Source organism: Notolepis coatsorum (assembly GCF_963971535.1).
Source record: "Notolepis coatsorum genome assembly, chromosome: 2".
Lineage (NCBI taxonomy): Eukaryota > Metazoa > Chordata > Actinopteri > Aulopiformes > Paralepididae > Notolepis > Notolepis coatsorum.
The window spans coordinates 223,536,113-223,548,441 of record NC_140166.1 but is presented as its reverse complement, the minus strand read 5'-3'; the positions used below and the strand labels follow the sequence as shown (position 1 = coordinate 223,548,441).

At 44.7% G+C, this 12,329-nt stretch overlaps 1 protein-coding gene across 1 annotated transcript in view; it reads left to right on the top strand.

The window, feature by feature from the left end:
- Positions 1-12,329, top strand: part of tecpr2 (tectonin beta-propeller repeat containing 2) — a gene marked incomplete at both ends in the record, with an annotated part of 98,068 nt that overhangs the window by 13,549 nt on the left and 72,190 nt on the right. The window contains 9 exon segments of the mRNA XM_084308564.1: positions 301-453; positions 811-943; positions 1,745-1,881; positions 1,972-2,022; positions 4,205-4,433; positions 5,565-5,802; positions 7,239-7,467; positions 9,051-9,251; positions 10,414-10,481. Of these exon segments, the coding sequence (XP_084164690.1) occupies positions 301-453; positions 811-943; positions 1,745-1,881; positions 1,972-2,022; positions 4,205-4,433; positions 5,565-5,802; positions 7,239-7,467; positions 9,051-9,251; positions 10,414-10,481 (1,439 nt within the window).

The window sequence follows — 12,329 nt, the reverse complement described above, 5'->3', positions numbered from 1 at the left end:
CCCCCCTCTCCCTCTCTCTCTCCAGGTGCCTCAGTTTGACCTGTTCCCGAGGCCTGGTCCAGTGGGAGGCTACAGGCTCTAACTCTCTCCTTCCCCCCCCCCCTCTCTCTCTCCAGGTGCCTCAGTTTGACCTGTTCCCGAGGCCTGGTCCAGTGGGAGGCTACAGGCTCTAACTCTCTCCCCCCCCCCCCCTCTCTCTCTCTCTCCAGGTGCCTCAGTTTGACCTGTTCCCGAGGCCTGGTCCAGTGGGAGGCTACAGGCTCTAACTCTCTCCCCCCCCCCCCCTCTCCCTCTCTCCAGGTGCCTCAGTTTGACCTGTTCCCGAGGCCTGGTCCAGTGGGAGGCTACAGGCCGTCAGACAGACAGCTGGGTCTGGTCTCCTGCTTCCTCAGAGAGGGATGGCTGCTCAGCTGGAACGAGTACTGTGTCTATGTACTGGACTGTGTCAACCAGGTAGAGAGAGAGAGAGTACTGTGAGAGAGAGGGAGAGGGAGAGGGAGAGAGAGAGAGATACTTTACAGAGAGAGAGAGAGAGAGAGAGAGAGAGAGAGAGAGAGGGAGAGAGAGAGAGAGACTTTACAGAGAGAGAGAGAGAGAGAGAGAGAGAGAGAGAGAGAGAGAGAGAGAGAGAGAGAGAGAGGGAGAGAGAGACTTTACAGAGCTTTCGACAAGATCTTATAATCGGCACAGAGAATCGAGACAGGCCTCCAGTTCATAATGTCCTGTAGTGTAGGTCTCCTTTCTTTCTTTGGCAACAGAGCTATCGCAGCTCTCCTGTCAGTGTTTCTCAACGTTTATTTGTATTTGCAGGTCATAATCGGAGCGCTGGACACCTGTGGAGACATTGTATCAGTGTCCTGTACTGAGAACGAGATCTTCATCCTGAAGGGAGACCGAGACATCGTGCGGATCTCCAACAGCCCAGAGGGACTGGCCTCCACCCGTAAGACAGTGTTCTAGTTGTCAGTACAGGCGGGGATCAGCACCGATCACCATGTTGGGTTAGATTTCGATTCACAAGTTCCCAATTCTATTTAATCTCTCTCTCTCCCCTCTCTCTCTCTCTCTCTCACACTTTCTCACTCTCTCTTTCTCTCTGTCTTTCTCTCTCTCTCTATGTCTTTGTCTTTGTCTTTCTCTCTCTGTCTCTGTCTCTCTCACTTTCTCACCCTCTCTTTCTCTCCCTGTCTCTCTCTCCCCTCTCTCTGTCTCACTTTCTCATCCTCTCTATCTGTCTCTCCCTCTCTGTCTCTCTCTCTGTCTCTCTCTCCCCTCTCTTTCTCTCTTTCTCTCTCTCTGTCTCTCTCTCTCTCCCCTCTCTCTGTCTCACTTTCTCATCCTCTCTTTCTCTCTCTCTGTCTCCCTCTCTGTCTCTGTCTATCTCTCTGTCTCTCTCTCCCCTGTCTCTCACTTTCTCTCTCTCTCTTTCTCTCTCTGTCTCTCTCTCTGTCTCTCTCCCCTCTCTCACTTTCTCACCCTCTCTCACTTTCTCACCCACTTTCTTTTGGTCTTTCTCTCTTTCTCTCTCTCACTCTCTCTCTCTCTCTCTCTCTCTCTCTTTCGCTCTCTCTGTCTCTCTCTCCCCTCTCTCTCACTTTCTCACCCTCTCTTTCTCTCTGTCTCTCTCTCTGTCTCTGTCTCTGTCTCTCCCCTCTCACTCTCTCTTTCTATCTCTCTCTCTTTTTTTGTCTCCTTTTCTCTCTCTCTCTATCTCTCTCTCTCTCTCTCTCTCTCTTTCTCTCAGTTTCAGAGCTGTCTTTCCGCCTTACTTCACCTTTGACCACGCCTACCGTCCTCCTCCCACCAACCGGTTCGGTGGAAATGGCCCAGCCAATCAGAACCATGGCAATCATCGCGGAGCAGGGAGGAGGAGGAGGAGGAGGAGGGGAGAGACGTAGGGAGGAGGGAGAGGGAGAGGAGGAGGACGATGAGGAGGAGGAGGACGCTGTAGAGGAGGTGGAGGAGGCGGGAGAGGAGGTGGAGGAGGTGGGAGGAGACAGCAGAGGGATGGAGAAACTGGAGGTAACGATTAGGGCTGCACGATTAATCAAAAAAAGATTGCGATCTCGATTCATAGACCTATGTGATCTCATTTCTAAATTATGACGATTTTCTTTTATATAACAAAAATATATATATATTTTTTTTTACTTAACTTTTAAATGATGACGATTCTGACTTGAGTTATTTTGTATGTTACAAGAGACTTTTAAGTTAAAGTCAAGCACTTTCATATATGTTATGTTTAAGTTTAAGTCAAGCACTTTCATATATGTTATGTTGTCTGTTTAACCCTTTCACTGCCACACGGCAAAGGGTTAACCCTTTTACTGCAACAATACAGAATGTTTTTTTTTTTATCCACTTTTTCTCCCATTTTCTATATTTATATAGAAATAGCAGGTGCACCAACCGACCTGTAGGAGTCGCTGTCCACAACGCCCGATCCCCACCCATCAGTTTCCCACCCCCTAATACGGCCAATGTGTATTAGTATGAACGACCAGCTAAACTGAAAGCAATGTGGAGCGCTGTGCTCGCATTCGTGGCGAGCGCCTTGCCCACTACGCCACGTAGCCGCCCAACAATACAGAATGTTAAGAAAGAGTGCAATAAATGATTTTATTGAAAAAAATAAGAATCGTGTGAGAGAATTGTGATCTCAATTCTTAGAGAGAAAAATGGTGATTCACATTTTAGCAAGAGTCGTGCAGAGCCCTAGTAACGGTAGAGAAGCTACACCAGCTGTGTGTGATCCACATCGTTGTGACCTGACCTGCCGAATGGTCCATCTGGGAAGTCATTCATTTGAAACTGTTTGGCCGAGTATAATTTGCCTGTAGGCTGGACAAGATGTGCCTCCTAAAGTGTCTAAACGGAAGTACAGGAAGTACAGGCTACAGGCGTTTCCGGTTCCGGTCAGCCCAGATCTGTTTATAGTCCCCAGCGAAAACAAAGAACGAAGCAGACGCTCGTAAATCTCGAACCAAGAAAAAGGGAAAGTTTTATCTCCGTGCGTGAGGCTGGACGAGGCGGCGATAACGAGGTTGTTTCTGGGGGGGGAATGCATTTTCATGAACACCGTGTCGTGATTGGTCCGTTCGGAGGCAGCTTCCAGGGCAAGTACATGCACCGGAAATTCTACCCCACAGACACTTTCGGCAGTCGTTCTTTACCAGCATTGTTGTAGGGATAACGGGATACCGTTTTCAGTGGTGATTCCATATTTTTTATTTATTTGTATCTCTCTTTCTCCGATTTTTCTCTGTTTTCTCCCCGTCCCAATTTAGTCGTTGTGCCAATCCCCCCCCCCCTACCTGGTTGTTGTGCGCATGTTCTTCTACTGGTCAGTACAAGGGAACCCTGAAGTATCCGCACGCTTCCTCCGACACGTGCAGCGACAGCCAGTGGCTCTCTTCTCACCTGGCAGCGAGGGCTCTCATTGGTGAAGTGTAACTCGTGGGAGGTCACCCTGCCTTCCTCAAGTCCTGCCTCCGCTGAGCAGGCGCCCAGACCTGACCTGTAGGCGTCGCTGTCCACAACGCCAGTTTCCCACCCACGGCTTCCCTCCCCCTAACCCAGCCAAACGAGTTAGTATAGCGATCAGCCCAAGCCAAGGCAATGCTGACTCCGGGAGTCGAGACCGCAGTCTCTTGCATTGGTGACGAGCGCAATCTCCGCTACGCCACCTGACCGCCCCAGTGATTCCATATTTTGAACGTATGTCAGAGATGATCAAATTATTTTCAATATTAATATCCTAACAATGACCGATGAGCAGGTTGGCACCTTGCATGGTTTCCTCCGCTGTCGGTGTGTGAATGTGTGTGTGAATGTGTGTGTGAATGTGTGAGTGAATGGCTAAAATGTGAGTAACAAATTGTAAAGCGCTTTGGATAAAAGCGCTATATAAGAAAGCAGCCATTTACCATTTACCAATTATGCCAAATGGAATCTCTTTTCAAATCAGTTCTATATGTAGTTTTAACTGGGTTGTTGTGCATGCAACAAAATAGACCACTAATATGATGTGATTAATATTCATTATATTATGTTATGTAGTGAATCATGTTAATAATGTTGTGTTGTGTAGTGAATGATTCATGTTAATCATGTTAGGCTATGTAATGGATAATATTAATCATGTTATGTTATGAAGGGATTCATATGAATTATTATTATTATGTTTTTAATGTATCTGCAGGCTCTAGACCGACTCTGCCATGTTGCCGCCTGTGATTCTCGTAGTCGCAGCAGCTCCGTCACCTCTTGGGACAGTATTCAGAGCACCACCCTGATGACCTCCTCCACCACAGAGTTCTCAGAGATGACCCCCAGCCGTTACAGCGCCCCCCTAGGCCAGGAGGACTTACAGCAGGAGCTGGTGGTCAAAGCCATTAAAGTGAAGAAGAAGGCCAAGAGGAGACGCCAAGGTGGGAGTCAGTCAGTCGGTCGGTCGGTCGGTCGGTCGGCCAGCTTTAGATGAGAGGAAACACTGTGCTGCACTCTTTATAGATGTGTCAAAAGCCATGAATCGTTGTCGATTTGCATATCGCTGCTGTCGGGACAAAACCTCATAACTCCAAAAACCCAACTTTTCAGCAGATGAAAAAAACTAACACAGGGTGAATAGAGTTAGGAGGTTTAGACAGATGATCGGTTTAATGCTTTTCCATTGTTTAAACTTTGTAAAACCCACACACACATATGGAGGATGATCTACGGAGTTGATTTATATAATAAAAAAAAAATTCAAAAAATGGAGTTATGAGGTTTTGTCCCGACAGCAGCGATATTCATGACCATCGTATCGTATGCAGTGAACATGTTCAACGTTCAAAGTCATAACATGCACAACACGTCATCTAACTAGTGCGCAACGAATTCATGAATCACGTTCAAAATATGAATATATTTCTCTTAAACCACCGTTCGGGATTTTGCCTCGAGCCGGGACTCGACACACATTTCACTCGCATTCGATAAGTTACATCTTTCACGTCCACTGCAACAGTGAGGAATGGGAGGGGCTGAGCCCGATAACTCTCTCCTCCTCTCTTTCTCTTCCTCTCTCTCTCTCTCTCTCTCTCTCTCTCTCTCTCTCTCTCCCTCTCCCTCTCTCTCCCTCTCCCTCCCTATCTCTCTCTCTCTCTTTCTCTCTCTACATTCAATGATTTGAAGTAGCCAAACGTTACACTATAAAAACAAACTGGATAGTTGATGATAATTTCAGTTCATTCGGAATATTCTAAAATCATTCAATCTCTCTTCATCATCCCTCTCACTCTCCTCTCTTTCTCTCCCTCACTCTCTCTCTCTCTCCCTCTCTCTCTGTCTCTCTCTCTCCCTCTCCCTCCCTCCCTATCTATCTATCTCTCGCTCTCTCTCTCCTCTCCCCTCTCTCTCTCTCTCTCTCTCTCTCTCTCCCTCTCCCCTCTCTCTCTCCTCTCCCTCTCTCCCCTCTCCCCTCTCTCTCTCTCCCTCTCCCCTCTCCCCTCTCTCTCTCTCTCTCTCCCTCCCCCTCTCCCCTCTCTCCTCTCCCTCTCTCCCCTCTCTCTCTCCAGACTCGAGCGGTAACCGTCTGTCGGAGAGCAGCTGGTCAGAGTCCATGTACCTGGTCCAAGATGGTGGCTGTAGTGACTGCGGCAGCAGCGGCACCCCGCAGAGTGACCAGACTTCCTCCGACAGAACGTCTCTGGTGTGCAGCAGTCTGGACCTGCAGAGTAACCACTCCCCAGAACAGAACAGCCCTCCAGAGCTGCTGGCGGCCTCAACCACAGAGTCCACAGCTCACCTGCCAAGGTAGAGATACCAGCTCTATAGTATGGAAGATTTGGGTTTATACCAGGATGATACGAGGTAATGATATAGAAGAGATACCAGGATGATACGAGGTAATGATATAGAAGAGATATCAGGATGATACGAGGTAATGATATAGAAGAGATATCAGGATGATACGAGGTAATGATATAGAAGATAGAAGAGATACCAGGATGATACTAGGTAATGATATAAAAGATAGAAGAGACACCAGGATGATACGAGGTAATGATATAAAAGATAGAAGAGATACCAGGATGATACTAGGTAATGATATAGAAGAGATACCAGGATGATACGAGGTAATGATATAGAAGATAGAAGAGATACCAGGATGATACGAGGTAATGATATGGAAGATAGAAGAGATACCAGGATGATACGAGGTAATGATATAGAAGATAGAAGAGATACCAGGATGATACGAGGTAATGATATAGAAGATAGAAGAGACACCAGGATGATACGAGGTAATGATATGGAAGAGATACCAGGATGATACGAGGTAATGATATAGAAGAGATACCAGGATGATACGAGGTAATGCTATAGAAGATAGAAGAGATACCAGGATGATACGAGGTAATGATATGGAAGAGATACCAGGATGATACGAGGTAATGATATAGAAGAGACACCAGGATGATACGAGGTAATGATATAGAAGATATAAGAGATACCAGGATGATACGAGGTAATGATATAGAAGATAGAAGAGATACCAGGATGATACGAGGTAATGATATAAAAGATAGAAGAGATACCAGGATGATACGAGGTAATGATATAGAAGAGATACCAGGATGATACGAGGTAATGCTATAGAAGATAGAAGAGACACCAGGATGATACGAGGTAATGATATGGAAGATAGAAGAGACACCAGGATGATACGAGGTAATGATATAGAAGATATAAGAGATACCAGGATGATACGAGGTAATGATATAGAAGATAGAAGAGATACCAGGATGATACGAGGTAATGATATAGAAGATAGAAGAGATACCAGGATGATACGAGGTAATGATATAGAAGATATAAGAGATACCAGGATGATACGAGGTAATGATATAGAAGATAGAAGAGATACCAGGATGATACGAGGTAATGATATGGAAGATAGAAGAGATACCAGGATGATACGAGGTAATGATATAAAAGATAGAAGAGACACCAGGATGATACAAGGTAATGATATAGAAGAGAAGATAGAAGAGATACCAGGATGATACGAGGTAATAATAATAATAATAACTTTATTTGTATAGCACTTTTCATACAGAGGTTGCAGTTCAAAGTGCAAGATAGAAGAGATACCAGGATGTCTGTGTTTACCTATCTCTATCTCTATCTTTCTACTGTATCTATCTATCGATCTACTGTATCTATTTACCTGTGTTTTCTGCTCCTAGCAGCCAGGCCCCTCCAGCCTCCCTCGCTCTCCAGGCCATGGAGTGCCAGTTGCTAGCAGAGCTAGCAGCAGCGGTGCCCCCCACCCCAGATGTGGATCTCCTCCTGGAGTGTACCTTCTCATACATGCAGAACTCGGACGACCAGCCTGATGAACAGGAGCACCAGCCAATGGAGGAGCAGGACGATGACTTCTTAAGCCCCCTGATTGGCCCAGAGGAGGAGGAGGAGGTCAGTGTGTGGTGCAAGTTGTGCCAACAACTGTTGTGGTTTTGGATTGAGGTTAAAGGAACACGCCAACATTGAATATGCATTGAGTACCTTAGACCAGTGGTTCTCAACTGGTCGAGCCTCGGGACCCAACATTTTCTTTAGTCATTAAGTCGCGACACACATTTTTTAACCACTATGATTTATAAAAAAAATATATAAATGGCTGCTTTTTTATATAGCGCTTTTATCCAAAGCGCTTTACAATTTGTTACTCACATTTTTACCCATTCACTCACACATTCACTCAAACATTCACACACCGACGGCGGAGGCGACCATGCAAGGTGCCAACCTGCTCATCGGGAGCAATTAGGGGTTAAGTGTCTTGCTCAAGGACACATCGACACGCTGCCCGGGAGGAGCGGGAATCGAACCGGGAACCTCCGGATTGCCAGACGACTGCTCTACCTCCTGGGCCACTGTCGCCCCTATTACTGCAAATATATATATTTGCAGTAATACACAATCTTTCATGCACTGTTAAAAACATGAAATAAACACAAAAAAGTGAAACAAAAGTGCAACTAGGGCTAAAAACCCAATGAAATAAAATAATAATAATAAATAATTATGCTTCCTAGCAGACTTCTTAGCTTAACATAACATACCTACAGTAAGTTTGGGGGAACTAATGGGATAACTGGGGATGCAACAAAAGTGCAAATATGGCTAAAAACACAATGAAATAAAATAATAATAATAATAATAAATAATTATGCTTCCTAGCAGACTTCTTAGCTTAACATAATAGACCTACAGTAAGTTTGGGGGAACTAATGGGATAACTGGGGTTGCAACAAAAGTGCAAATATGGCTAAAAACACAATGAAATAAAAGAATAATAATAATAATAAATAATAATATATCCTTCTTAGCAGACTTCTTAGCTTAACATCCCAGGGAACTAATGGGATAACTGGGGATGTTGTTTGCTCCTGACAAGAGTCTCACAGTCTGGGGTGATGGTAGACAAAGCAACTCTGAGGTCATGCTCAATGTCCAATCTGTTCCTCTGCTTTGTCTTCAGCTGGACCAGAGCTGAGAAGCCACTTTCACAAAGATAGGTAGTGCAAAAAAAGAAATTACAAAAAATATATATAATAATAATTATATACACACATCCGCGACCCACTCATAATGGCCCCGCGACCCACTTTTGGGTCGCGACCCACCAGTTGAGAACCACTGCCTTAGACGATGGACCATATAAGTCAGTTTGACATTTTAAGAGGAACAATGTTTTCAAACTTTATTATCTAAAGATGGTAAGTTAGAGTGGTGTGTTCATTCATAGTTAAAGACAGCAGAGGTTGAGTACTTTATTATCTAAAGATGGTAAGTTAGAGTGTTGTGTTCATTCATAGTTAGAGACAGTAGAGGTTGAGTACTTTATTATCTAAAGATGGTAAGTTAGAGTGTTGTGTTCATTCATAGTTAGAGACAGTAGAGGTTGAGTACTTTATTATCTAAAGACGGTAAGTTAGAGGAAATTGTCTTAATAAATGTTGTTTGTCTTCTCCTAATCACACCTGTGCCGACAGGAGGAGGACATGGCGCCCCCTAGTGGTGTGGCTGACCAAATGTTCTACTCCACCATGTCCACTCTGGACAGACAGCAGTCCAGCGACGAGGAGGACATTTACGGGCACAAAGCGGTGCCCCCTAGTGGCAGCGTAGGGGATGGACTCAGCTCTCTGTCTCTACAGACTGACAGACCAGAACAGGACAAGACCAGGGACCAGGTGCGTGTGTGTGTTGTGCTGTGTGTGTGTGTGTGTGTGTGTGTGTGTGTGTGTGTGTGTGTGTGTGCGTGTGTGTGTGTGTGTGTGTGTGTGTGTGTGTGTGTGTGTGTGTGTGTGTGTGTGTGTGTAAGCTATGTTTATGTGTAGTTGTGTGCATACTGACTCGCGGACTGAGAGTAGTGGACACAACCAGGCTGGATAAGCTGGTCAGGAAGGCCAGCAGCGTGGTTGGGGTGGAGCTGGACTCTCTAGCGAGGGTGGCGGAGAGGAGGAACCTTGCTAAGCTCCAGGCCATCAGGGAAAACCCCTCCCACCCACTATACACAGACTTGGCTGACAGGAGGAGCATGTTCAGTGCTAGGCTCACACTACCCAAATGCAGCACTGAACGGCACAGGAAGTCCTTCATTCCCAACAGCCATCAGACTATATAATGCATCACTGTGCCTCACTGCATCACTGAGCACAGAGCGGCAGCTCAATAGTGGCAGGAGGCCGCGACTAGCGGCCTCCAGGCTCCACAACAGGGGGCAGCGACGGCTGCCAGACATTGATCTAGGACTTATTGGAACCCAAGGAGGACAATACACTACCTAAAGCATACTGCACCTTGTGACACTGTGAATACTGGAATATATATTTCATATTTCATTTAGTTAGATTTAAATTATAATTATATTGACCAAATTGTTTACCCCATGCTCAGTATGCTCAGTATATTCTTACTGTATTTATTTCTGTATATTTTATTTCATTTCATTTTATCCTATTTTATTTTACTCTACTCTTATCCCAGCAACTTGATTTGATTTGATTTGTGTTATTATTCTAATTTGTGACCTGTCCTGTCTAAATGTTTAAATGTTGAGCGATTTGCAGTGTCCAATTTCCCACGGGATAATAAAAGTATTTCTATTCTATTCTATTCTATTTTGCATTTCATTCATCAGGAACACATAACATAAGATGCACTGATCCAACTTTTTCAGTCTCGATACGATACCTTTGCTTTGGGTATCGACCGATACCGACCTGGCAGGGGAGATACCGTGATCAAGAAGTTGGTCGTGTCTGGTAGTGGGGGACTGACCAATAAAGAAATATATTATCCTATCTTATCTTACAGCATCTTATCTTATTGTACGTCTGTTTTCTCCCCTAGATGGCAGAGAGTTGGATGGGGTACTCGGGGCCTGGCTGTGGTATTCTGAGCCTGGTGGTCACAGACAGGTAGGTTTACCACCCATGTGTTTTTACTGTGTAATGTCTACTGTGTATGTTTTCTGCACGTGTGTGTGTGTGTGTGTGTGTGTGTGTGTGTGTGTGTGTGTGTGTGTGTGTGTGTGTGTGTGTGTGTGTGTGTGTGTGTAAATGTATTCTTTATTTATCAGGGTAGATGTGTAGAGCACTTATACTCTCTTATAGCACATTCAAATACAACGTGAAAGGACTTTTAGAGGCGGCATGAATGCGTACAAAGTCGATCGAACAGATGCAGCTTTGGTCCAGGCGGCGCGAATGGCGTTCGCTCAAGGTGAAAATGTTTTGACTAGAGTGAGAGATTCTCCAGGCGCGATAGAGTAAATATAGACACGGTATATCCTAATGGAACATGGCAACATCATGGGAAATACGCTTACCTATATGCTGTGAGGCAACAGTGCTAACCACTGAACCCAGGACCTTCTTGTTGTGAGGCAACAGTACTAACCACTGAACCCAGGACCTTCTTGATGTGAGGCAACAGTGCTAACCACTGAACCCAGGACCTTCTTGTTGTGAGGCAACAGTACTAACCACTGAACCCAGGACCTTCTTGTTGTGAGGCAACAGTACTAACCACTGAACCCAGGACCTTCTTGTTGTGAGGCAACAGTACTAACCACTGAACCCAGGACCTTCTTGCTGTGAGGCAACAGTACTAACCACTGAACCCAGGACCTTCTAGCTGTGAGGCAGCAGTACTAACCACTGAACCCAGGACCTTCTTGTTGTGAGGCAACAGTACTAACCACTGAACCCAGGACCTTCTTGTTGTGAGGCAACAGTGCTAACCACTGAACCCAGGACCTTCTTGTTGTGAGGCAGCAGTACTAACCACTGAACCCAGGACCTTCTTGTTGTGAGGCAACAGTACTAACCACTGAACCAGGACCTTCTTGTTGTGAGGCAACAGTACTAACCACTGAACCAGGACCTTCTTGTTGTGAGGCAACAGTACTAACCACTGAACCCAGGACCTTCTTGTTGTGAGGCAACAGTACTAACCACTGAACCAGGACCTTCTTGTTGTGAGGCAACAGTACTAACCACTGAACCAGGACCTTCTTGTTGTGAGGCAACAGTACTAACCACTGAACCCAGGACCTTCTTGTTGTGAGGCAACAGTGCTAACCACTGAACCCAACCACCTCCAATGTACAGTTTCTACGTCAAATGTATATACTCTCTTTTCTAGACTCTTTTTGTATCACAAACAGTACTGTATTTGCAAATCTGGTATGTCATAAATGTATAGATGTAACAGTACTGTCTATCTGTATGTCATGTATGTCATGTAATGATGAATTGAAAATGGGGGACCCTGATGTTTCAAGTTTCAAGTTTCTTTATTAGTTGTCATACAGAAGTACAGAATACTTTTATACAAAATGCTTCTTTCTGTTACGCTCCAGAGACTGTGCATGACAAAAATAGATAAGTATAAAATAAGTATAGCAAGTATAAAATAGAAGTCAAGTACGTGGACACAAGTGTTCAGTATATACATATATACAATATAATAATACTGTTATTATTGTGCGTTGTCTCTATAAGTATGTATGTTGTCTGGACTTTACAAGGGAAAAGAAATAACCTTCTTACTGTCTTTTACTATTACGCACTTTGCTACTAAATAATCTACTGTGCCTCCTATACTACTACCTACTATGCTAATTATGTCTACACTACGATGCATTCAGAGTGTAACACTCAAGTTCAGCACTGGTAGATGTACAATACTAAGGCTGAGACCACTTATCCATAATTATCGATAACTGCGTGAAATTGATAATCATAATAAGTATTAAAAAATAT